The sequence below is a fragment of the Bemisia tabaci genome, chromosome 2, assembly GCF_918797505.1.
Source record: "Bemisia tabaci chromosome 2, PGI_BMITA_v3".
Taxonomy (NCBI): Eukaryota; Metazoa; Arthropoda; class Insecta; order Hemiptera; family Aleyrodidae; genus Bemisia; species Bemisia tabaci.
In genome coordinates, this window is record NC_092794.1 from 26275995 (window position 1) to 26303274 (window position 27280).

The 27280-nt window shown below is 35.3% G+C and overlaps 3 protein-coding genes across 13 annotated transcripts in view; 2 read left to right on the plus strand and 1 right to left on the minus strand.

Moving 5' to 3' along the window:
• Mvl (solute carrier family member malvolio) overlaps window positions 1–11074 on the plus strand; it is a 33284-nt gene extending 22210 nt beyond the window's left edge. For 5 of the 10 annotated variants that reach the window (XM_019044593.2, XM_019044595.2, XM_072297042.1 and 2 more), the window contains 5 exons: window positions 203–361; window positions 940–1163; window positions 2735–2948; window positions 3434–3507; window positions 9072–11074. In XM_019044593.2, the coding sequence (XP_018900138.2) occupies window positions 203–361; window positions 940–1163; window positions 2735–2948; window positions 3434–3507; window positions 9072–9132 (732 nt within the window). In that variant the 3' untranslated portion in view covers window positions 9133–11074. Of the gene's footprint in view, window positions 1–202; window positions 362–939; window positions 1164–2734; window positions 2949–3433; window positions 3533–5372; window positions 5449–6086; window positions 6171–9071 lie in introns of those variants that run through there. The other 5 variants (XR_002008919.2, XR_002008920.2, XR_011899277.1 and 2 more) reach the window with 5 other exon arrangements.
• A 587-nt stretch (window positions 11075–11661) lies between these two features.
• LOC109032457 (uncharacterized) lies at window positions 11662–19418 on the minus strand. 2 transcript variants are annotated; one of them, XM_019044603.2, is made up of 8 exons: window positions 19269–19418; window positions 18612–18759; window positions 17351–17449; window positions 16510–16660; window positions 15502–15616; window positions 14929–15068; window positions 14413–14632; window positions 11662–13469 (listed from the first exon to the last, which is right to left on the minus strand). In XM_019044603.2, exons 2-8 carry the CDS (start codon window positions 18724–18726, stop codon window positions 13284–13286), a joined length of 1026 nt encoding a protein of 341 aa, XP_018900148.1. In that variant the 5' UTR covers window positions 18727–18759; window positions 19269–19418; the 3' UTR covers window positions 11662–13283. The 2 variants fall into 2 exon arrangements, with proteins under 2 accessions (XP_018900148.1, XP_018900147.1); XM_019044602.2 differs by having other exon boundaries at window positions 19265–19408.
• Window positions 19419–24487: 5069 nt separating this feature from the next.
• The window catches only part of LOC109032475 (uncharacterized), a 51896-nt gene continuing 49103 nt past the window's right edge, over window positions 24488–27280 (plus strand). The window contains exon 1 of the mRNA XM_072297043.1: window positions 24488–24921. Coding sequence (XP_072153144.1) covers window positions 24874–24921 — 48 coding nt within the window. The 5' untranslated portion in view covers window positions 24488–24873. The remainder of the gene's footprint in view (window positions 24922–27280) is intronic.

The window sequence follows — 27280 nt, forward strand, 5'->3', positions numbered from 1 at the left end:
AAAATGTTCTGAACTCAGCTCCTAGCTAATACTTTTAAATGAAAAAATAACATTTTTTTTGTGCTTTTGACCCATTATCCACTTCCTTAATTATGTTATTCCAGTAGAGATAAAAATGTGAACATTTTACGTAATAATTTTACTCCCAATTTTGCTAAAATCTTCTACTTGCATTCTAATTTTTTGTTTGTGTGCTCTTTAGAATAACACGGAGCCTGCTGATGTAAATATTTATCGAGGAGGTATATTTTTGGGATGCCAGTTTGGAATTCCTGCAATGTATATCTGGGCGCTAGGTATTCTAGCCGCTGGTCAAAGTAGTACCATGACGGGATGTTATGCTGGTCAATTCGCCATGGAAGTAAGTTTCATCTTCCCTCAGAAGTGCTGATTTCGATTCTTCTCTATATTTTTATTTTTAATCCATGCTGTCTGATCATTTTCAGTCAATACATAACTTGTGGTCTAAATCTTGTTTTCTTTTGTTGATTCAAGGTTTTTCTCATTTACCACTTTATCTCTCCTATTTTTAGAAGTGGGGAAAGAAAAGAATGACATCCAGAAATTACACCATTCAACAGACATTTACACGCTAACGAATGGGACAACTAATGATTGATGCATTCAGACTGATGTGACTTTTGTCTATTCTTTTCTTTCCCCAGTTCTAGTGCTATATGGAGTGTGCAAAACACTGTATTCGACCCCTAATCAGTTAGTTACACCCTGCAACTTATAGGGGTTACAGCGTATCTCAATCAAGTTCAATCCTCTAACGGTTGATTGAATATGAAACTAATATTGTCTGTTCAGACAGTAGGATGCTCTAAGTATGCCAACTCATTCTTTTAAATGAGGAAGCCGTAGCCCAATCTATTTAAAAAGCAAGGAGCCTCCTTTTTTTTTTCTTTGCCATAATCCTGTTATTTTTTGTTTCAGGGTTTTTTGAATCTTCAGTGGAGCAGGTGGAAGCGAGTGGTTTTCACACGATTGATCGCAATCCTTCCCACATTTTTAGTCGCATACTATAGTAAGATTAACGAATTAAGTGATATGAATGACCTTCTGAATGCCGTCATGAGCATGCAGCTTCCGTTTGCTGTGATACCAACTATTGCCTTCACTAGTAATCCACATATAATGGGATCGTTCACCAACGGAGTGTAAGTTCCATGACTTCTTTCTCTATTATTCAGGAATGTCTGCAAGTGACAGTACAAATTTTTGAAATCATCAGTTGCTCTTTGTTTGAACTTTCATACTTTTTTTTTTTTTTTTTTTTTTTTTTTTAATTAACTTCTTATTTTTAATTTTCTGTTTACTTTAAATTTCCTCACTTTGAGGACTGACACCTGATATCTGATCTTGATCAAGACATCTGGGGTACGGGATATAAGGTGATGAGCAAAAAATTGAAAAGTCCAGCCACACACGACACAAACACGCTATCGAACGAGGAAACTGTGAAAATAATAAAAGACCTATTCCCTGCACACCCGGAAATAGAATGGAATAAAATCACGCCAGATAAAGAGAACATCCCTGAAGTATCGAAAGAAGAGATCCGTGAATCGCTGAAAAAACTTAAACCTAAAAAAGCACCCGGGCCAGACTCTATACCGCAAATCCTTGTGAAGCTTTTTATCGCGAATAACATCGAAAAAGTGAGGAAAATGATAAACAACATGGTAACAACATCAACCTTCCCACTTGAATGGAAAAAGGCTAGATTAACTCTAATAGATAAGCCGAAAAAGAAGAAAACAGATAAAAAGAAACACAGACCTATTTGTATTTTAAATGCTTTTTCGAAAGTTCTTGAATATGTCATACAGGAAAGGTTATTGAAATCGGTGAAATTATCGGACAGACAATACGGGTTCCGCAAGGGCCGCTCGACGATACATGCAGTAAAGCGATTAGTGGAGATATACGAAAAGAACAGACAAGTACCATATAATAAAAGAAATATGCTATGCATAATCGGGATTGATGTAAAAAACGCTTTTAATTGTTTAAGATGGTCAGATGTAATTAAGGTATTAGAAAACCAGAAAGTCGAAAGAAGACGCTTTCTTTCACCTTTTTCCCCCCATTTTGGAGATGAAAAGGAGAGTTTTCTTTTTTCCGTGCTTTCGAGTTCCATAACTTTTTTTAACTCTTACGTTGCAAAATAGAGCACTTCTTTCCGTAATGAGTGAAATAATCGTATGTTCTTGGTACTTTTGATTCGAGACGCGACAACATTGCTTTTAGCTCGGGCACAAAGCTCTTATCACCGATGGTGAAATAAGACCCGCTCCCCACCACCATCTCGCGCGGCACATCGTTGTTATCATCTCCTCTTTCCACTCTGAATGAATGCTGGATAAGTATTCCTTTTTCACTCGCATGTTTGTTTACATCTAACCTCAAAGTTGTATGGGTTAATGTTTAAACTACAGCGTAGTCATCCAGGAGTAAGCCTTAGAAGGTCTACAGAGACATCAAAAAAAAAGATATTTGGCAACTTGTAAATCATCAAAAAGTCAATCTCCCATCTAATACAGTAGTCCTAGGGCAAAGCTATGCTAGTGTAGTAGCCATGGAAAAAAAAGGCAGATCATTTCAACCCAGTCCTTAAAAAGCACTTCGAATAATTCTGAGTTTGCTTATCAAAATTTCAATTAGCGACTCCTGTCCCTCACACTCAATTTTTATAACAATATTAATGGTATCTCATTTTATGTTTCAGTGGAAGTAAAGTTGTGGCCTGTATAATATCTGCACTCATCATAGCAATTAACATATACTTTATCTCATTTGTGATGATTAAATATTTGCTAAGTCACTGGTCATTAACAGTATTCATCATTGCGTACCTGACCGTCTACATTTTAACGTGTATCTACCTTATTTTACACATGTTCATAAGCATGGGTGTTGATAATAGATTCTCAAATAGTAAAGTAAGTTTTTCACTTTTGCCCTTTCTTTTTTTTTTACTTTTAAGGATTTAAAATCACAATTTTTTTGTTAGTTAAATACAGCATTTCAGTAAGAACTTAAAGTCCAGATATCTTATTCCAATAAGTGACAGTGAGCAAAAAATCGGATACCAGTTTTTATCACTAAAATTCCGAATCAAATAATCTTATCTAATTCATATTTGTCAAAGTCACAATCATGTAAAATTAGCATGGACTTAAAGCAAAAGCGTTCATTCTTATTAACCTTATGTTTTGAAATAATACAAACAAAAACTGAGCTAAGCATAAGCAGAAATAAAAATTGTAAGCTCTCTTGACACAATTCTGCAAGAAATAAGGACGAGCCTGGCAGTTGCTCTATCAGTACATTATCACGAAGATTTTCTGTCAATTTTCATTTAGAGGAGTTGTGTCACATCTTTTTTATTAATTTCCGTTGATCGTTTTTTATATTTCTGTTGCAGTTTGTTCAGAGTTTAATTGGGACGCAAATCACGCATGACTTTGTACATAATCCGGATGCAGCTTCTTCGAACAGGTATTCTTCTGTCCATTGATTATAAGTAGCTTTTTTAGAGTAATGCAGGTATCAGCATGTTTTTAAGGTTTTGTTTTCTTTTTCACTCATCATTAACAGCAACAGGTCCAAAAATTTTGTCGAAAAATAAAACTGCAGTCAAAGATATGTTAGCTGTAGCTCTCATTTGTTTGCATCATGCTCGTTCCATGTGCAAAAAAAAGAAGAAAAAAGTATACATGAAAAGAATTACATAAGCAGGAGTTTTTACCATGTTGATCAACAGAGGTTTTCTAAAGTTCTGCACCATTTAAAACATCAGAAATTGACCTCTGAGCTTTAAGGTAGGTTTTAAACACTGGCTCTGGAACCCTCTTTTAGTTGGTCTTTTTTACCAGTATTTAGCAATTTTGGATAGCTGCAAGGGTTTTTAGAGGGATAGGATTTGCTGCTGAGATTTTGAAGGCATGCACTTTGGTGAAGGGTTGGCTACAGGGCGATTTTAAAAATTGTTTTTCTTTCCTAATGAAAAACGGGTGCATGTATTTGTGGGAAAAAGGTTTGGCTCATTCTATCATTTTTTGCTTTTGTCTTTCGAACCCTGTAGAGGATGAGGAATCATTCTCATGATAAACAAATCATTCCGACGAAAATTTCAAAGCTTTCCTGTTTGGTCTTTCAAATTCCAGTTCTAATGTATGATCTAGTTACCTGTTCAATGATCCAAACAATTGAATGAGACAGAGATTATCGAAAATGTTATTTCACTTCCACAGTCTTCATTTTAAACATTTTTCTTAAAAACTTAATTTAAAGAATCAGTAACTTTCTGTACAAATGTAAATTAGTAGTTGGATGGAAAATAGGAAAGTTTGCACTTTTTAGCATGAGTCAGAGCAAAATTAAAATTTTAAAATGGAAGAAAGTAGAACATTGAAGATGATGCCGAGCGATTAAATATGAGGGAAGCGCAACACGGGGATGTATGGTAGATGGTTGGTGTCCACAAGACGGAATTGAAACCATCTTAAATATCGGTTGTATATTGAATAAATGACGTCATTAACGCCCTATGGACATGGAGGCCTCTGATTGGATAATGGAAAATGGTGACTCCGCATCAATTGAGAAAACGAGGCATCAAATATTGATAAAGCTATCATGAATGTGATCTCTCTAAATGATGAAAGATAAAGAAATCAGAATAAGTAAAGGATGTGTAGGATCTGAATTTTCGGAGAGTGAAATGTATGGAAGAAGAGGAGATAGAAAAAAAGCTTGAAATATTATTTTTGTGCGTAGAAACCATGGGAATATTCATTTAACATATATTTTAGTTTTGTAAATGAAGCTAACAAAATAGCTTATCTAAAATATGCAATTTATGAGAAATGAAATGATTATCAAGAAGAGAAAAGGGTTTTTTAATGATATATGGAATCTATTATAGTAACTCTTTTTCGAAGTTAATACGGACCATTGCCACATACCTGCAAGCAGCTTTTTTAGTCCTTTCTTCAATGAAGCCATATTAAGTTGCCCCAAAATTCTCATTTTCATAAAATTTTTTTCTCTCATTCTTCTCGTATGCTAACCTTTTCTTTTAAATGGTTTTTGAGAATTTAACTTCGTTTTTTATTTGAATTTTTACATCGGTGTGATAGTTTTTCCCCCGCACCTTCGCATTAAAGTTTCACACCACCCACATTTTCATTCAATGTAAACTCCTCCAAAAACGAAAACAAGAGGAGAGGAGAAAAAGTAAATGAATAAGTAATAGATACATACAGATTTTACACCTGACCAGATTTTTTTTGACACCTGAGTTAATATCAAGACATTTTTCTAGCAATAACTAAAAAGCCTGATGATTTTCTATCTTTTAGATAACTTTTATCGATGATCTCTGCCTCTATCAGAAACTTATCATGTATGATGTAGAAAAAGTAAACGCAGTAGTATGTAAGTTGGCCTTGTCCATTTTTCTTCATTTTCTCGTTTGAGTCAAAAGTATTGTTAATTTATTTATTATCAGCTATTTTACAGAAAACTAAAAAGGTCTGGACAAAGCAATCAGATTATGAAAAAAGGAACAAAGTAGAGGGATCTGTTCTCTTTTTTCTAGAAGGAGAAAAAAAAAATTACAAGTAACCTCTGACTAAAAAAATAGAGTTTGGTATTAATACATTTTTCCTGCAAATTGTATGATTCTCGATTGTGTATTCTTACAAATACTCCATACCCTTTAGATTAGATATTCCCAAAATTTGATCAGGTATAGAAACATCAGCAGAGTTTTCCCCCTGTAAAATATTAAAAACAGAAAATACTACGCTCGTTTTCTACAGTGATAAATATGTTCCTGTTAAATATGCTCAATGCTGCGACAGAAAGTATCAGTTTTACCTTAAAGTAATGGAATGTTTCTTTGAAATAACAGGAATAGTGTTTTAAACAAGGAGTTTTCCTATTATTTCAACGAGGAATTCTGATACGGTTCTAGTTAACAGGAAATTTTTCTCTGTGTATGCTCAAAAGTTTGGTAACTTATTACTGTCAATAACCAATGCCATGTGACCTATGTGATGACTTGATTTCAGTGAAGAGGACTCTGTTAGATCTCAGTGAAGCCTCACTCTAGTGCACCTCAGTGTTTTAAGACGCCCTTGTTCCTTACTAATGTGGTATGTTTCTTTTTGCAGTAACCGGCATAGCTAATGTAGATTTTTCTAATATTGATCGAAACTTGTCTTTCAAACTTATTTTCTAGTATCATAGTTGTTCTGTGTTCGAGACGTAAGTACTTATCACAGTTTTACATTCAGAAGCTCAAGCTAAATGTGATGTGTTCTGGAAAAATCAACTGTAGCCATTCAAGGACAGATTCGAATTCTCCACTAATCAAGTGGTCAGATATGGGTTATTTCAACAAGAATATCTTTATGAAATCTTGACAATGCAGGAACAGTTCGAATTTATCATAAATGGAAAAGATATTTTACAGTACTTAGCTATGAAATTTTGAGAGAAAACGGTCGGAATATTTGTTTTTACTTCCTGATTGTATGACCTGTAACCTAGAAAAAGATTATTTTGATTCAAATTTTGAGTGTCTTTTTACTCCTAGAAGAAAATCATCCACATTCTTTTCCAGAAGATGTCACCAAAGTTTGCTTCAAACTCAGCCTGGTTGCACCTAGTGATAGAAGCATTGAAAAAAAAGGTTAAGCAATGGCTCTGTGGGTTAAAGTATGCTGATTGCGATCCTCTTTTTAAATTGTTTGCTCCTTAAAATCTCTTCATAAATTCCTATTTAGTAGTTTGCTAGAATGTGCAATAGTTAGGTTAAAATATTTCATTCCTCACATTACCAAGTCGTTGCAATATGTTTTTAGAGATTATCTTTGAATTTTTAAGGCTTATGATTCTTACTGAGAGGGCCTTATCAGTCGGTATGATTTCTTTCTAATTTCCTTTGCTTGCTGTAGTTTAAAAGGCCTCGATTCTTCATCAATTCATTGAATTTTTTGTTTTTGCTGACTCTCAAAATTTTGCAACCTTTTTAAGCTTAGCATCGTTATTTTCAGTGCATAGTGTTTCTTTTCTCGCACCATCATTTTGTTTGTTTTTGCGTGACCTGCTTTTACCAATGTACAAACGTTCAATGTACCAAATGTACACAAAAAATTGCATAAAGCAACACTATATTAATCCCATCGGCATTGCTTTTTATTATTTATTTTATTATATTGTTTCTTTTTTTAGTGTATTTTTATTTTGCTTTTGCATTAGGTCAACTTTGTTGTAGAAGTTTCATTTGCTAGCCACTTTAACTCGCTTCTCTCCCATTGAGTCAGATTTACTTTCTCTTACAGTTATCATGTTTGACAGCATTTAAATTAAATCGTGGCTAAGCCATTCGTGGTTAAATCCAGTCGTTTCATTTGCTTTTGGGAGGGTTTCATGAAAAATGGGATCAAGCAACATTTCTGGAAAATTAGGTTTAAGATATCATAGTAGCAAGGACCGTTCAGAAAGTAAAACCTGAAAAAAAGCTCGTAACTTTAAAAAAAGAAAAAAACAACTCTTTAAAAACTGTTAAATTGTTTGTTTTAGGTAACCTTTTTGGGGTATTTCTTTAATTTAAATTTTAGTGGGAAAATTCAAGTATAAAAGTATTGATTATCTCTAAAAATATCGAATGAATTTTTTCAAGCCCCAACATATTTGGGGGAGAGGGAAATGTAAAAGACTCTTATAAAGAAGATCCCTTTCATCCGTCGTAACTTTCAAATTTTCACAGCATCATTTTTTATGACCTCATTTTTCTCTTTCTATGAGGTGTGTAACCTAAGATCAATTATATTTGAGGCATTTGAGCCACAATTTTTTCAAGAAAAACTACCATTATGTTGTCAAGGGTCTTCGCCCAAAAGTTACATGAATTTTGAAGTATCTTGTAGTATTTGAGTAAAGTAGGTATTTTGGCATCCCATATTCACATTCCTTACAATAAACCAAGGAGGAATGATGTACTGGATAAACTTTTTAAGACCCTCATTTTAGGGTTGTACTTGCTCGGATCTGTCAACATAGTAAGTGGTATCGTGAATCCTCTGTTAAGAAAGATTACTTCGCGGATGTGGAGAAATAATTCAATCGTCCACCATCAAGGAAGGAGACAAATGAAAGAATTTGGTAAAACTGAATTGATTGAATCATCCTGGTCATCAAATTAATATGCCCTTCAGCTGATCGTTATCAGAACTCGATGATCAAACTTTCAGTCTTAATACTTCATTTAAGAAGAATTGCTCATAAATCTTCATATAATCCTTGTTGGAAGCGTTCTGGTGATGAAACTACGAAATCGAACGTCTGTGCTTATGATTATGTAATGGTGCATATTTCATGTAACATTTTATTCTGTCGAAGGATGACTGACCTTAATCGACCTAATGATTGAACAAAATTTTGTATGAATTTTCTTCAGAGGAAATTATTTTTTCCCTCCTCTTTCTAAGAATACTCCCGGAAATTTCTATTTACAAATGTCCACGAAAATAATAAAGAACAATTGGCAATTTTGAAACACAATACATCGTTTTCCTGACATATGAGGGTAACTACTTTTTGCAATGAACCCTCTCGTCTATACCATTCAATGCTTCTCCGGGCTCATCTCAATGTGTAGTTATGCTCTTTTGTCAGCCAAGAATTGAGAATATGTTTTCATTGTTTTACCATCGATTTGGGGCCGACCATAATAGATATCAGGTATTTAAGAAGAAGAGGCTCTAGGCCTGCTTGACAAACCCCTTCTGAAGAAGATGAGAGGATGAGAGGGGGAAAGGGAACTTGAAACGAGAGCAAGAGATGAGAAGAAAAAAGAAGGAAAGTGCTTGACGATATTCATGAATGGCCTCTGTGTGATTCCAATTTGATTTAATTTTAATTTTCGTGATTAAGCTGCACACAGATCTATTCTATGGCTTTCAATAGCTTTATTTTTTCTTGCTGTTTTTGTCATTTTTGCCGTATCCAACTCCAAATTATTTTTCTCTTTTTCATTTTGTTTTAACCAGGAACAGAAACATGGGAACCATGTCCTCTCCAACTCATCAACTCTCCGACTATTCAAAGTAAACTTCATAATGATGGAATGTTTGGAATTTTTATTCGTACTACCACTCCGGACCACTGATCATCCCAGCAGCGAAATTTCACTAGTATGATGTATGTACAAATCAATACCTATGACATTGTAAATATTTAGGCACTTTTAAAAAATCATCGATTTTGTAAACGAATAATTGATTTCTTCTGCAAGGACCCATGTTTATTCTGTAAAGTGTTATATGTATGAAGTATGTTTTTTGTTAAAAATTCTCAATACATAAGGAACAAAGTTCTATCCTCAGAGATACCATGTTAGATTTTAGACTTAAATTTTCAAAAGACAATGCAGTGGTAAGGAACTCTCTCAGAAATTTATAATTTAGTTCATTTCTTGAGTTTTTTAAGTCAGAATAACCAAAATATGCAGAAAAAGAAGACATAATGATTAGGTAATAATTAGAGTAAGAGAATATGAGTATATCCATCATTGAGAAATTAAACTTTTATTTTTACTCAGTCCCATTCCTCCTTCTTTGCCTTTTAATTAACTTCAACGCCTCTATGGATTGGAACTGACTCATATTCAGCAATCATTTTTGAGCTTTTCTTTACAACATTATTTAAGAATAAAAGGGAAATAATAAATTGATCAATTTTTTTGCTGGCTTAACAATTCATAGATTAAAAATATTTAGATTTGATGGCATTTTGCTGGAAACGTGAAAGAAATTTAAAAATCTTTTTTTACTGTCAAGCATGTAATCGAATGTAATCCTTAAATCATAAATTTATTTGATTATCCTTTCTCTCTGAAGGTCCCCATAAACCTTTGCTCTCAAACCAAGTGGGCTTCCTGAAAGGGAGCTGTTTGAGGATGAACTATAATACGAGCCTCCAGATTTTTGAGATAACATTTGTTCAAACTGATATAACTATCCATTCTTCAGAAGTAGCGTCTTCTTTTCTTGGAATCAGTAATTTTCTGAGACCTACTTAATTTCTTAAATTGACTATTCATCTTTTTATTTTTGAGTTTGATTGCTCTAATTTACTTTAGGATGACTGCATTGTTTGAGTTGAGGTAATGACTCATGATCTTTCTGGAGATTTAATTTTTACACTTTGTTTTTCTTTCTCTCCTTTTGCTTTCTTCGAGAATCATCACACTCCATACCACTTTTATTGGCAAGAAAGCGAAAATCATTCAGTTTCCGTCCAGCTTTTTACTTATTGCAGCTGTGCATTGTCGTGTTAGCGTTGCAACTATGAAATGGAAGTTAAAAGCATAGCCTGTTTTCTCTTGTTTTCTTTTTTCTAATTTAAGTAAAGCTATGAGTGAGGAATTTGTCAAAGACTTATATTCATTCTAAAGCATGCACACTGAAGTCCACGCCACAAGAAGTGGCAGGTGGGGGGCATAGTCAATTCAGTAGCTCGGTGTTAGGTCTAAAGGTTAATTGGCTTCAGCGAGCGGGGGTCCTTCAAACAAACCAAAGTACCTGTTTTTCAGTTCTTGAAAATACTCTGAGGCAGTCCCTTATTCCGCCTCTCATCTATCGCTTTTTGGGGGGTGAACTATAGCCAGTGCTTCCATTTCTCTTTCTTTTATTGTTTATTTTCATTTTATTTTTGTTTATTTTTCCAAGGCATAAACACTTTGTTGTGTTTTTGTTTTTTCTTTTGAATTATGAATGTTTGCCCTGACAATTTTACCCAAACTAAAGTTTGATTAAAATAAACTTGTCTGCAATTGTGATAAAAAATAATTTGAGACTCCTGCATTAAGAGGCTATATTAATGTTAGTATACATTTATTTTTTTCTATCTCTTGTTGTTTCCATTGTTGCAAATTAGTTTTTAATATGTTTAAAATTGAAAGGCGTAGGTGTTTTATACCTCACAGCAGATGTATTTTTTAAGAAATGTTAAACTGAAATTTCTCAAAATAAAGCTGTAAATAACTTGTTTACTTATTCTGGCCTTCATTTTCTGCCTCCACCTTTCAATTTTCTCAAAGATCATTAGGCACCCACCATCCTGCCATGCGGATGAGGAGTAAAGAGACAGACAACCTTGCAGGCGTACTTATTTTGAAGAATTCTGCCTCATTCGTTTTTGTTGTCTGCACCTTAGCATAGAGAGCTGAGTCATTTTTATGGAAAATATTAATTCATCAATATTGTTTTTTAAGCAGTGATTAGAATTAACCCTTTGAGGCCTACGCACGAAATATCTCCTGTTGCAACTTCCGCCCAGAGATTCCACTCCACCTATTTTTCTAATCGATGTATCAAGTCATACAGCGTATGCATTTTGTTGAAAAGGATATAACATACAACCTCAGACTACTGCCCATAGAGTGCGGTGAAAGCGGGGGGATGATAACCCAGGGCCCAAAGGGGTGCAACATTTTTTCACCAAGATTGTTTTGCTTAAGTCAAGTTACCCTAAATACTCTTTGTAATCTTGACTCCAAAGAATACACCAAAATATTTTGAAAACGGGCTGAGAAATTTGGTCCTTAGATTACGATCAAATAAAGTAAAAAGGAAGTAATTATTGATGTAGTGTCTTTTATTACAGTTAAGTTACTATACAATAAAACTTCAATGTTATTGAACACGAAGAGACTAGATTATTATCGCAGGTTGGTAAAAAAAAAAAAACGCTCATAATTTAGAGCTGTTACAATTAAAAAAAGAGATCTACTGTTTCAACTGTGGTAAAAGATATGAAAGTTAGGTAGACTTTAAAATTGACTCTGCAAAAACAATTTTGTCAAAAAAAAAAAAAAAAAAAAAATTATCCATGAATAGAGTGTGTTTTGGAATGTGAAAGTTTCATTCATTTACATACAAATGTTTAACGAAAACAACTGATAAAACAAAACAAAATTGCAAGAGAGTGAATATTTTTGGATTAAAAAAAAGAGTGCTGGTTTGATTACTGCTCTTCCTACACTAAAGGGGTTTTGCCAGGATTAGGGATTCATTATTCCATTACTACGGTTGGTGATCAAAAGGTGTTTGGTTTTATATCTTAGAGAATCTTCACTGCAATTAGATAAACATCAAAGTATTGAAATAAATTTCCGTGTGTATCAAGATTCAAACCTTGTTCTATAAACTTCATGCAACATTTGAGGGGAAAGCGTAAATTTGCAGGCACCAACATTCTGACAATATTCCACAAATTAGGTTTAAAAAAATACAAGTTTCACAGGTAATGGATGAATCAATTGGAGATTGATAAAACTTGCGATCTATCGACAAATTATTAACAATAATTACTGATACTCCACCAAAAAAGGGACCTAAAGACACAGAGACAATTTTTCGGGATAAAGATTTTTGTCTGGTCAGGTCAAAAAGTATCTGTGTTTGAGTTTTTTTCAGGGAACACTCTTAGAATTTTTCAAGACAATAACATCCAAACTTAAATAATATTCCATTCATGCCCCAATCTCTCTTGTGTATGCTAAGAGACACTAAGAGCCTCTTTGGCACAATTTTTTTTATTAATTTTTCCAGCACGATCACTTTGTCTATTTTTTCATACTAAATACATTTTTAGATAAGTTGAGGTGGTTTTTGAAAAAAAAATTAGACAGCTAAAGTTTTAATTAGTTAGATCAAACCATAGAATGGATTTTTTCGCTTCTTATTTCCTGTTATTGTGCACTATGAAAAATTGAAAAGACTAATTAATTGATCTAAAAGGCTGTCCATAACTTACGTAGTAAGATTTTTCTGATTATTTGACACCCATGACCCACCCCTTGTGATGCAATCGTAACATTGGTTCTGACACCTCCAAAATAATTACGTAACAATGATTTCAACACCCCCCCCCCCCCCCGCCCCTTTCACACAAAAATTTCCAGAGAAATTTCCTCTCTGAAAACTGATGGGAGAGGCGAGAGGCCACAGCTTTTTTCAATTAAAAGGCTCTGCGTTTCAAGAGACAAGAAAGAATAAGACAAAAAATGAAACGTTTCTCACTTTAAAAGAAAAAAAGTTGAAATCCAAAAAGTATAAACTATAATGTAACGCTGAGCTTGACACTCCCACCCCTTGTCACGCTCGGTCACAAAATAATAAACACCCACCCACCCTTTAGAGCATTACATACTTTATAGACAGCCCATGAATGTCCTCATTGGGACTCCTGAACTACTTTTAACTAGGTCTGTTATCAATGACGATTTTATCATCTGTTTCCAAGTCAAAAGTTTTTACCTCATGTAAGTGATCGGCTAACAAGTCAGTTGTCTGAGAAAAGCAAAGCAAAATCCATCCTAAAATGGCACAAACACATCTTACAGCATTCAGAATTTGCCAAGTTGATACAAGTGATGAGATGCTCTGGAAACAAAGAAATTTGAAATTACAGAGGAAGCTATTTTTTTTTTGTTTTTTGTTGCAAGAGGTGCACTCATGATTCCCAAAATCTGGATCCAATGATCAATTGAAACCAAACAGCAAAACTCCTAACTTTTCAACGTCTCCTTTTCTCCCTAAATATTAATCTTGTACATCGGGTTTTCTTACATTTGAGGCCTGCAAAACACGCACAATGACTACTAGGTAGAATTTAATGTCAGTTCAACACATTTTCGAATTTCAAATTAAAAGAAGAACAATTCTGCTAAAATTTGAAGTGTCTGATTAAAATATACGATTACACCTCAAAAATGGGGCTCTCTGCTTCGGCTCAATTTAATCAGATATTAATTTTTCTATTTATATCATCCTTTTTCGCTTTAATTGTTTAATTTATTATCTACTTTAATTACTAACTTTTTTGCAACCAGAAGAGAGATGGTGGCTGAGAGAGATCAATACCACCCCTTCATAAAAATCAGCTGTTAATACTTTGGGAAAAAAAAATATCAAAACTCAGTTTTTGTGAATGGAAATTTCTTTCCCTTTGCATCATTTTTTTCTCTCTTATTTATACCTTGAAAATTTTGGTGATCTTATAAAGAAACATTATATGGAAATTTCAAATTCTTGGGGAGGAATTTTTTATCGTTGCAGGAATAGAATTTTATCAACATAAAAGCTCAGAACTTTCCATACTCCAATTCTGAAGAAGTTCTACAATTATTTTACATGTTTAAAAATGATGGATCAACTTATGAATTAGACTACAGAAATTCTTTGCGAGTCTAATCAACAATGTTTTCCCTCCAAGCTTATCAGATTGTTGCTGGTGGATTTGAACCTTATTTCTTTCCAATTTTTAGAAAAAACTTCTGTAAATAAGCAAATTCTAATGGAAGTAAAATTTTGTGAGTACACTTACCTGGTTTTTATACCAGTCTGTAACAACTTCTGGCGATGAGGTCCCTTGAAAATTGACAATTGTAGGATCCTTTGACGGATAGTGTGATATCATGTGATCATATCGAAAACAAACAGCATTGATGACAAGGCCACAGAAATAAATGAGTCCAATGACCCAACTGCGGCGGTAAGAAATCCAGTCACGGGGATCACACTTGAAAATGTGAAAAAGATCAACTCTGAAATGTTGAATTAAACCTGAATTAATTAGGTAGTATTAACATGACAAGTAATGGTTACATTCTATGATAAATAAGTTTCTACATATTGTATGTTCATTTTGGAGTTAAAAAAAAACAAAAACAAACAACAAATTTTTAGAGTCTATGGCATCTTTTTGAAGATTACACTTGAGGGTATCTATTGTACAATGCATATAATTTGCACTTAATGTGCATGATGCTAAAAGATAATTAATTTTACAGGGCATGAAAAAACAAACAGGGAATTTTTCAACAAAAGAGATAAGATTTACCTGTCCAGTATAGACATGAAACAAATTGAGATGAAAAATGCGAAGCAAGAAGGTCCAACCAAAGCCAACTGCTGATACACTCGAAACACAGTTTCAGATGTAGTTTGATCAAAATTGTGCCCAGAGATCAAATAATATGCCTGCAAAATATGTAAGAAAAAATGAAAAAAAGTGACAGATTTTGATTCATTTTGAAATCAAAAGAGTGGGTAAGAGTAAATATCGACGGTGCAACTGCAAAAATGGAAAATTCGACAGGGAGTCTGCAAGGCTGTAAATAGAGATACGCGATTTTGCACTTAAGCCATTGATATATTTACGGAAAAAATAATTTTCGGTAATAGATGCATAAGAGCTTATTCTCTTTAAACAATACAAAATCTTGGTTGGATTTTGAGATGACCTAGAACCTTCTGATAGCATCAAATCATTACTTATGGATTTCAGGATACACTTGCACCTGTTCAGAATGAGCATCGCAATTGGTTATGTAATACAGAATTCAATGTTAAATTTCAGTGGTGCTGAACTGATGAGAGAGATGAAGATGTAAAATATAAAAAAAGTTCTTACCAAGACTAGTTGCATGACTGCTACTCCAGCTAAGAAACCATGACAAGCAATAAAAAAAGGGCTTATGACTCTCCGCTGGAATAAAAGGGCCACATCTAAAGGAGAGCGAAAGCCCCTGTAACAAAGAAAAAAAATTTAAAAGGACTAGCTTAATACCTACACTTTTCTAAGGGTGAATGGATAGATTACATGACAATTCAAAAATGAGCAAAAAAATCAAGCTCATAAACAATTATGCATCTTCCTAAAACCGCAAGCAAAATGTTTTATTTTTTTTCCTTTTTTTAGGAAACTGATCTTATAAAGTGGCTATAGCATCAAAGGCAGAGACAAAAGTTAAAATGCTCTTAATTTGACGCTCATGTGGTGCTTCATGATGCTGTTTAGTGCTTTTTGATTTTGACCCTTATGGATCATTACATATCATTTATGAGACTCTATGACAGATTTCATTTTTAATGAGATGGCACGGCACAGTTTACTCAGAAATGTGATGGTCCAAACTGATCGTATAAGAAAAATAAAATTTATGATAAATTAAAATAAATAATTTTAGAAAAATAAAAGTATTTTAAGATTTACAATGAAATTTCAGTAGGTAAATGAAGGAGAAATTTGCCATGATTTTAATTAAACCATGAACTTCTTCTTCAGAAGAAGCAGTAGAAGAGGAAGAAGATAAATAAACTTAGGTCTAAAATTATTTCAAATTGAAAATTGCAGGCATGCATTTAAGAAATTTTAAAAAAGACATTACACTGGAACTGCTGAGGTGATCCAATTTCAAGTTAACAGAATTAATTTTGTAGCTCTTAACTGATAAGGCGGGAGAAAATAAATGAGGCAGATTCAAGACAGTCGACTGCCTCCTTTCCTGAAATAGTGGAATACTTAATGATCAATCTAGCATTTCTCTTTGTTAATGTCCTGAATTGAACATCAATGAGTTGGAACTTATAAATGAGGAGAACTTCCATAAAAAGGAACCAGGTTGTACATACTACTTACAGCTTATCAGTATTCAGCCACAAATTAGAGTCGCTTTTGTTGATATTTTGATCTATATTCGGATTAGTAGTTTTGATGAATTTGTTCCTTTGCTGGATGTAATAACTGTCAATCAGCTGCGTTTCAGATTTTTTCAACTCAGGAGACACCGCTGTGGGAGAGACAAAAAATACTCTAAGCTACACTGTCATCCAAAGCAAGAGTGATGTAACTCGATATTATCCAGATGAAATAAAGTATTCTTAAACAAGCAAAAATTAGGAGGGCTCTGAATGGAATCAGTTTCACCACATTGATCTTTGCTAGTTTCCTCTCATGTTGTGAAAGATATTTACAAGAAAAAATAAGACAATATTCTGCTTAATGTTGAAGTCACCAGTGGAATATACACAAAAAAGTTACTCGCGAGCATTCTGGCTGGAAACAAAGGAAAACAAAGGCCAGAAGGCTTGTGAGTAATTTTTTTGTGAATATTATGATTACTTAGACTAACTTTATCTGTTGCATTTAGGTTTATTCTGGTTTGGTTTAGGCAATCCATTTACTATGAGAACATTGTACAAAGATTAAAGTAAAAGGGTGATTTTGATTCTTTTTATCTTTTTCTTTTTTGTGGAGCATTTTATTTGAATTTTTTTTTTTTTTTTTAAAAAAATCCCGAGTGGAATTGTGGCTTTTATGTTTCCGATAGCAATGGATGTGATATAAAAATCAGTTGAAGAAACTTGTTGAGAAAATTTTCTAGCTTTAACAAAAAGACCGTATTTGGTGTTTCCTCTTCTTTGCTTATACTAGTTACTGAGGGATTAATTTTGAAGATTCATCAGTTGCTGGTACTTACAAGTGCTTTTGATTGCTTCTTCATCAAGTTTTTCAACAATATCTCCTTTAATTTCGTTTAACACTTTTGAAAGTTCGGATTTCTTCTCAATAATTAGATCTAGAGAACAAACAGAGAAATGAGACATGAATTACATCTACTTTCAATAAGGAAGAGTCATTCTCCTTTCTTCTCATATGAGTACAAAAAATTATTAGCCCCTTCAACTAATAAAAAACTGTCATGGGCGAGTTCATTTACACAAATAGATGGCCAATCTTCCAAAACCACAAGTTTTCGTTTATGCCATAGCAGACTCCCTGTCATACTTTATTTTTCAATGGGAGAGCTACTCAGCATAAATTACTAAAAACTTCCATTATTTATTTTCTCCAAGCGAAGCAAATTCTGAAAAAAATCAAAGAAATAATGTAGGTGTGTTCTCCTTTGAAAAAGTAAGATAGGAGTGGAGATTTTTAAATACCACAAACAAAATACGTGGTTTAGGAGTTTCACCATCAATATATGAGTTCTTATTGCTTCAGCACTTTTGCTGCTTTTGAATATTGTTTTGCAGCAATCTTCACCGTTCCAAAATTCAATGTTGTAGCTGGAAACACGAAGTGGCAGGTAGGTATAGCAGTCGAAAATGTATACAGATCAAAGGATTGAGAAGGCTCTTCTTTAAGGATGAAAATGTCTGGCAACTATGCTACAGCAGCCATATTACGGCTAATAGCACCGTTGATTTACAGCCTGCAATATACTGCCGCAAGGATACTATGAGGGGATTGACCAATCAAGGGCCTTACAGCTCCATTACCATGAGGTACTTACCATTTTTAAATGGGATGAAAAGGAGTAAGTTAGATCTGTTACCTATTCTTACCTTTATCAGGACACATCTAATTCCTGATTTTTTCCGCCCGATTTTCTAAAAATTTTGGAAAAGCTCAAAAATCATAAAATAAGTTTTTTAACCTTCTGAAACATTCCTAGTGATCAGAAAGACAAAATCAGGATTAGAATTAAAATAAGCACTGGGTTGATTAAAAAATGGCTGAACTGTCAATTAAATGGTACCCTCCAAATCCAGTAATGATTTTTGACTGAGCAAGTGTTTTGAGCCATTCTACTCAAGACACCGTCTGAATTCTTAAAAATTCTAAACTGTTCAGCATGCACCTGAGAAATCAAATATTCAGATGAGATCAATAAGCCAGCACCTACTTAACTAGGAAAAAAAGTAAATAAAATAAAAAAACCTCAGAGAAGAAACTACCTTTCATTTCATTCTGTACATTTTGTCTTCCCCTCCGGATATTCTCTGTGCGGGCTGATGTTGGAGCTTTGTCATCATCATTTCCAGACTTTCCACTTGAAGATTTGGCCGACATCTTGGTGGTTTACGCATTTAATAAAAGCTGACTCTGTAAAGATTAAAAGGATTTCCAAACTTTAATCAATAATGAAAAATCAGGGGGTGGTTCAACATTTAAAGCTTGTAATGGATATGTTGAAACTTGTTTACCTCCGATTATTATACGACGTACATTTTTTTAGGTATCTGTGTAAGGCAACGACAGGATCACCCTGGTTCAACCTTTGATCAATATTTAAAGACAGCAGCAGAGTTTCTAGTCAGCTAGTCAGAGAACAGAAGATGGTAACTTAGCTGACATGAGCTCTACTACAGCAATAAAATGGTGAAATTATTTTACCACATCTAAGTTGAGAAGGTTGAAGATTTCTGTCACATTTTGCTTTGGAGCGGACAAATCACCTTCATTCGTGCATAAAATTTTCTGCATTGCTCTGATACCTGTCTTGAAAGTTTATAGGTACCTAAGTACATATGACTCAAATTGATAAGTCAGTTAAGTCCAGATTATTTGGTAGGTATTTTGTGAAGGAAAGAGGTAATAAAATGCTTACCTACATTTGTCACTTTGCAGCATTTTAAGAGTAGAATGAGATGGGTAGAAAAGATTTTGATGAAACACGCAGACAAGAAATTGCGGGACGATCGGTAAAATCATTTTCACTTTTTTGGTTAGTTTGTTTTTGTTTACATTTGAAGTCGTACTCCATCGTTGCCGTGTCTCTTTCGGTTGCTAGGGTGACAAAGGTAAACAACAAGTAGTTAGGTGAAACTCGGCAACATTACTCAAACGCAGCTACGTAATGGCGCGCATTTTAAATATGTCAGAAAAATAATGATCGCCGCCGTCTAGATAAATCTGTACCTAACGGTAAGATTTCCTAACGATACCAATTTCGTAAGATACTGTGCAACACCTCTGTCGCGAAATAGTTGCTTGAAGCGCCGTAGCACTCCGCGGCGCGGCGGACAACCAGCGTGTCACGCGCGTAGGCGCCTACAAACCTAACTGGGATACTTCACGCATTGCGCAATGCGTGAAGTATCCCGTTAGGTTTGTAGGCGCCAGTACGCGTTCCGCGCTGCAAACACGCCGCTCCGCTCTGTGTTGGACTCTAATATTTAGACTCGCGGAGTCAGCGTTTTTCAACTCATGGAATGGAAATGTTTGCACGCTGTGCATGGATTATTCTCATTTAAATTGATGAAAAAAAAATATGTATTAAAGGAAAATGTAATGTGTATTTTGTTCATTCAATGTAGTTCCCACTCAAATTTAATGATTTCCAAAGCACTTTAATTTTTTCTTTTATATTCTGTGCTTTTACTGTGCTGCAGCGTGGTGTAAGCGCAACCAAACGCTCAAAATTGGATGCATTTGACTCTAAAATATCGATGTACAAAAGAGGTTAAAACCAAAGATTGCGTACTTTTTGGTTTTCTTCCCTCTTTTATTCATTAATGTTTACATTTCTTTCAACATAACTGCGGCTCATTGAGATTATTATCCATGCCATTGCTTGGAAAAGGCTTTACAAATAATTGCTACGTTTTAAAAATGTAAATATTTTTAAAAGGAAGTAATATTTTCATTTAAAAAAAGGGAAATATAAGGTATACTTCATATCGAAAATTTTAAGGATGGAAATAAAACTAAATATTCATCGATGGCAATTTGAAAAGATGAATTGAGAGAAGAAAGTAACATTTAATTTAAAAATTGAATTACCATAACAACACCTCCTTCACTCTCAATTTCCTTATTTTGATATTATCAATATATTTTTATGTACCAACTAAAATATGACGTTTGGACCAAGTCACTGTTAATTATTTCATGCTTGGACGTAAATTACTAGACATAACAGTGCGCAGACAAAAAATCGTTGATGGAATTTCCTGAAACCTTTAGAGGGTGCTTTTTCATCATTTTTTAACAAGCTCTTTTGGGTAATTGGTGTTGAGGTCAAATGGAAATTTTCTTGAAAATGTCAGCTTTGAAAGATGAGCACTGCAGAGATGAACCTGTCAAATGCGTTTTTGAAGAAATGATCGATCCCTATCATCGCTTCATCTCCACACATCTATTTATGTGCAAATGAATAATGATGGCACGCTCCGGCAACAAGGTTCTATGACGAAATCATTTTTGCCTCCAGAGTCTCCAAAATGTATACATCTTAGTGATCAAACGTCCAATCACTGAGAAAAATGGCTCGCGGAGCGAGCCGAATGTCACTCGCGTAGCGAGTGATCGGGGGTCCAGGAGGCGCAGCCCCTTGGCTGGCCGTTCTGGACGCGCAAAGCGCGTCCAGAACGGCTAGTAATTAGTAAACATTAAAATTTGCAGTTTTTGTCAAAAATTGCATGTCCGACCTCTGCTATTGACTAGTTCCAATGTGCGTCACAAACCGAGATACCTGCTCTGGTAGTTTCACCGTCGAAATGTATAAGCCAAACGGGAGCAAACACATAGTGGAAATAGAGCAAGGGAAATGACGCGCGTTGATGACGGGGCAGAGATACAACTATTCGCACTTGATAGATGCCCGTGTTGCATCTGCCAAATTGAAGGCGCGATGGCGCGAGGCGTGAATTCGCAATGCTCTGCCCTATGCTGCCAATGAGGTATCGCTTGAATTCGAGAAAAATTATTTTTAAAAAACGAGGCCTGGTTACGTATTACCTACCTTGGGCTGTGTTTGCACTCGATTTTTTCTTTTTTTTGCAATTTGTGTCTAATTCTTTTTTAGGATGTGTTCGGAAACTTTTGTCAAAGGCTTGTATATACAGGCCCCATGCAACCCGCGGGCACGTTTTTTTAACGAGCCTCGGGTCAATTTGTCCTACGATTTGCGGCTCCGTTTCGGAAAATTCCGTTCCATTCGGTGAATATTTTTCCGGAAAACGGGAAAATATTCACCTTCATCCATCCTTTTCCGTGATTTTTCTTTTCAGCACGGCGAATTCTGAAAAAAGTCAAAGGACTGATGTTAAGTTATTCTCATTTTAAAAAAATGAAATAAGAGCGGAAAGTTTTGAACTCAGTGAACTATTTACGTGGTTTGGGAGTTTCACCGTCGTTATCCTCGTTCATTCGCAAAGTTCATCAAAAGATTCAAAAGTAGTTTTAAGTAATTTTTTTAACTTTAAACACAATCCTCGATAACGCAAAGATTTTTCTCGACTCATTCAAAAATGATCGCTTTATTAAATTTTTTTCACAGCATCAAGGCTTGAAAATTTTTAGGAATTAGATTCCAGACTGTTACTTACAGTGCTACTCGTGAAGCATTCTGCCATTCTAAGGAAAAACGCCGCATGAACCTTTAGAAGTTGCCAAGTTTCCTCCGATAAATACCGAATTTACTGGGAAAATTGTGAATATTATTTTCCAAAATTTTCAGACAATTTTGTACGCAATTCAATCTAAAACATCCAAAAATTTCAAGAGAAAATATGTATAAATGTCCTCAAAAATACATGTTTTATCGAGGGAAATTTGGCAACTCTCGAATGTTCATACGGTGTTCTTCCTTAGCACGGCAGTATTGTTATCAATTATATGCTTCTCTTCCATATTGAGGCATAAGGTCATTCCCCAGACGAAGGAACAAAACTCGATTGCAAGATCACATATTTAACTCAAACGATTCATTTCTTTAAAATAGTATGAGTGTGTAATTTGGGTTCAAAATGTCTCTTATTATTTCGTATAATCGAGCGGAAAATCAGTGAAAATTTCAGTCAGAAACGCTCAACAGTTTCCCATTAAAAATACCTACGATTTACGGGTAAAAAATTTGCAACGTTAATATTTATTACGTTCCTTATAATTCTTACTAGGTACTTAAGACGGTTATAAAACTAAAGAAGATTCAAACGGAATTATTTGCAATCAAAAAGCACCGGTCAGGTTTTCTTCAGAAAAGTACCATTCAGTGGCGTGGCGTGCTTTGCGATATATGGATTTTTATGCCATTTAAACCTATGTAAAAGGATCGCAGCGAACACCTTAATAATCGATTCTTTACCATAGGTTTAAACGGCATAACAATCGATATATCGCAATTCACGCCACGCCACTGGTACCATGTGACAAGGAGGTGAAAAACGTCGCAAACGGGGGTACATGGTTCGGTATAATTTCACCACTTGAGGGGGGGGGGGGGTCACTCCCACATTTTTTTAAAGGATCAGCGTTTCCCAAGCATTCATGCAGCGAACGCTACAGCTAACGATGACCTAGGATTTAAACGATACCTCAAATTACATTTAATATACTTCAAATGAAAATTAATGTAAATTTAATTTAAATTAAATTAAAATAAATCATTAATGCTTGAATGGTGCGAGAGCATGTGCGCATGTATTTGGCGCGGCGAAAAATCCCGAGCAGGGATTCGAAGGTACGCGACGGCTCCGCACGCAACTGCGTTGGAATGTCATTGCGCAGATATCAAGGGGGTGGAGAGAACACACCCCCGCGAATCATGATCCGGCTCCAGCTCCGCCCCTTTCATCCCTTATCGCGTTATCTTATCACCTCCCGATCATTTAGTGCAATGACGGATCCTCGCCCGAAAATAGCCGCCGACTCGCGATTTTCAGTCGACTCTTTGAAATTTGTACCTTTCCCTCACCTCGTGACATTCGAAAGTAGCCCGCCAATTTCTTCCGATTTAACGTTTTTATTCATTTTTTCTTCCTCTCTTTTCGATAATCTCTCTTATAATTTTTAATTCACTTCGGTTGAGATTTTAGGTGATGTGTCGCATTTGGTTTATTATTTGAATCTTTTTTTCTATTACCCTCTTTAGTGGCTCATTTCTTTATTTTTGCAAATTTTTAATATTGGGGCCTGCCTTTCCTTTACCAGTGATACGTTGAGAGGAGATAAAATCGGTATACCTGAGTCTCCATGAATATCCGCGACTGACCGGGAAGATCTTTTGTCTCTCTTCGAGAAATTAAAAGAAAAATAAGTAAAGTTAGTTGCGTAGTCGGGAAGTCAATGAGGAAATAAGAATTTTTACGTAACGCTAAATTACGTAACGCTAAATTTGAGGGTTTTTGACACCTTATACTCTTACAGGAATCTCGAAATTTTAGCACCTCTGTTCGATTACTTATTTAATGTATTATTGATGCTTCTAAGATCAAATTATTCTAAGATATAGTAATTCACCGTTATGTAGGGGAATTAGACTCATTTAAGAGAAATGACCGATCCAAAAGAAAATATTGTTAACTATTGTATTACTATTACGTATCTTGAATTTTCACAATAATGAATTTCATCACAATGGACACGTTAAAAAATGATATCTGCATTTCAGCTAAATGTTGTCCTTAAACAGGAGGCTCGTGGGAAATAGTAAATAGTATTTTTCTGCTAAACGCTGACAATACCGACGAGTTTTTCTCACCGTGATTTTGAAGCGGTCGTAAAAAAAAAAAAATTCTGCGATGCCACTTTTTCCACCTGTATCACGATTATTATAGTTTTACTTGAAAAGTATATACCTTAGAAAATTGTCTTTAAAAAACGTTGGGTTATCCGTTACTTTGTACCAAAAATTGGCGCACTTTTTTTCTTTCTTGGTTTTTAATTTTTTAATTTAAATTTTTAACCCTCTTTCTTTTTCTCTCTCCTTTTGACTTTTATAATCATTCTATTTTATAAGCTCATTTAATTTCAACCCATAATAAAACGTGTGGTCATTTAATCTGATTAATAGAGATTTTTATTCATCAGAAAAAGATAGGGAAAACTTATGTCACCTCAGGCATAATCTTATTTGCACCAAGACAAGCTGCGACAATGAAAAGCTCGTGGGCGTAGAAAACAATCTCATTTCGTCATTTTTCATGGTAGAATGAATGACTAATATTTATTTGTATCTTCAATCGAAATTAAAGTTTTCCGAAATGGAATCACTATAGTTATCTCTACACATTTCAACATATCTTCAATGTAGCCGTGAAAAGACATTATACCTGTGATGTGATAAACCAGAACTTTTCTCGAGAAATATTCCTAAGAATGTTACGTCCATAACCTGTGAATTATGATCAATTTGAATCATTAAGAGTTTTCATTGAAGACAGAAACTGCTAGAACTGCCACCGTCGTTAATCAGGAACTTCGATTCAAGACAGAATGATGAGTTTCGCAGATGTCATATCAGAGCCAGAATCAAGAAAAGTGGTAAGACACTTCACCATTTTCCATTTGACGTAATTTTCTTCTCCTTTTTTTAAATTTTATATCGCACTCTACCAAAGTAGTTTAGACTTGATTGTTATTTAAAACATGACGCACTTGCCTTTCAAATTCATGCAGATAGGTCTATATCAACCTTCGAGAATGCAACTATTCGAACGCGCAGGATCTGTTTTTATCTAATCGTCAAAATGAAGGCGGAGGAAACCCTCCGTGCTGCACGAGATGTCAAGTTAGCTTCAGAGCGTGGTCGCAGGTTCCCTTCATTTTGACGGTTAGGCAAAATCTGGTCCCATTCCTTGAAATGAGGGGGCAAGAGAAAGATAAGCTCAATCGCATTATAACGTTGAGAAAGATTTTGAGACCATACAATTTTTATATTATTTGATCATTTATTCATTTATTTGGAAACGGTTGCAAATTTGAAATTTGTCTTGATTTTTCTCAGCAACTCTGCGGAAATTTTCCACAATTTTTTACGTAAAATGTACACCTATCCACGACTAAATACATATATGTTGTCATGCGAAAATTTCAAATATTGTAATGCAACCAATCAGGGCCGGATTCACCTACTTGCCGCCCATGGGCCGCCTGTATTTTGCCGCCCCTTCTCATTCGTTTTGAAACATCAATAAAAACCATCAAGTGAACGTGCCGGAGGGGTAGGGGTGCATAAGACGCGTTTATTCGTGTTGGACACATTTTTTGCGAAAGCCCTATGTCAACACTACCAGCAAAATTTCACGGAACTTTGCGCGAAAGTTAAGTTCCGTAAACCTATCTCTGTGTGGACAAGGCCCTCCATTTATAAGAAATGAACGAAAAAATTATGAAAGAACAAACATAAATGTGGTTTAATAATTTTAACTTCCGCCGCCGCTCCGCACTGACCGCACTGTGTTTGACGCAATGCGTGAAGTATTTTTACAGTCTTGTAGGCGCTATGCGTTTCACGTCGACCGCTGCTGACCGCACTGTTTTTGACGCAATGCGTGAAGTATTCGTACAGTCTTGTAGGCGCTTTGCGTTTCACGTCAAGCGGTGCTGAACGCACTGTGTTTGACGCAATGCGAAATTACTGTATTTTCAGGAAATGAGAGATTTTGTCGCCTTTTCTCGTTTGTATTTTTTTCTGAATCCGATTTGCTTTATATCTTCACTTAAAAAATCGCAAAATTTGCCACCATGGGCCGCGGCCCATGTGGCCACCCCCTTAATCCGGCCCTGCAACCAATACCCTCTGATGCTTATTTTTTAAATGGTGTGCCCTCGTCGCTTTACTGGCGTTTTCTCGTGTTCTAGAGAGTTATTTTAATTCATATCGCCTTACACAGGGTGTCCCAAAAGTACTGCACACTGCCCTCACTGTCATAAGACGAAGAAAATTACGAGAGTTTTATTGTTAACTTTTTTCGATAAATGGGTTTTCTTCTCTTTAGGGTTCTCTCATTTTCTTTCTCACAAAAAAAGTGCCGGAAAACCACCGAGGTCAACTTTTACACGTCAACTTTGAAGTGACATAACTTTGGCAATTTTTAAGTTAGATACCTGCTTTTGGTCTTCTTTTCAAGCTAAGGATTCAATTTAGAGGCCTGTCTAAACCGCATGTCGATAACTCTTACCGTTTTCTCAGAACAGGGCAGTGCGCAGTACTTTTGGGACACCCTGTGTATGTGTGTCACCTGGAAAACCCCCCAAAACCCTCCATTTTGATTCTGCTTTCACTCAATTGGACGTATTTCTGCCAAACGGAACTATGTGCATTAAGATATGAGCCCTGAGGCCCATAAAGATGCATGCATTACAGGGCTCACGTTATAATGCACATAGTTATCCGTTTGACAGAAATACGTCCAATTTTCAATCAGTGAGCGCCACTGTCCTTGATCAGGCTTCCATACGAGCGATTCTAAAAGCGCGCAAGAATCGTGTAACGCTTCATAAAAATTATGATTTGCTCGCAGACAGTGAATGGAAGTTGGTCGGGAACGAGAGGGGGGGGGAGGGATGATTGGGTCCGGAAATGAGGCAATCCCACACAGGAAACAGCGGTAGACACCGATGGGTCCTGGATTATGCTTCCCAGGGATAAGAGCGGGCAGAATTCACCTTCCACAAGGTAAATTTTTGTCCTTGGCGCCGCGACGCGGTCCTCCGCGTCTTGTCTCGATCTCAGTAACCGCCACCCCCAACCCCTTGCGAATCTCGCCGTTTTTACTCGGCGACAATTCGATTATTGAGAATTAATTTTAAATCGGAGATAATTCCGCGACGCGCTCAATCAGATTTGCGGAATCGTTTTGTGGTGCAATTAGCGGCCCCGACCATCGGGCGTTCCTCG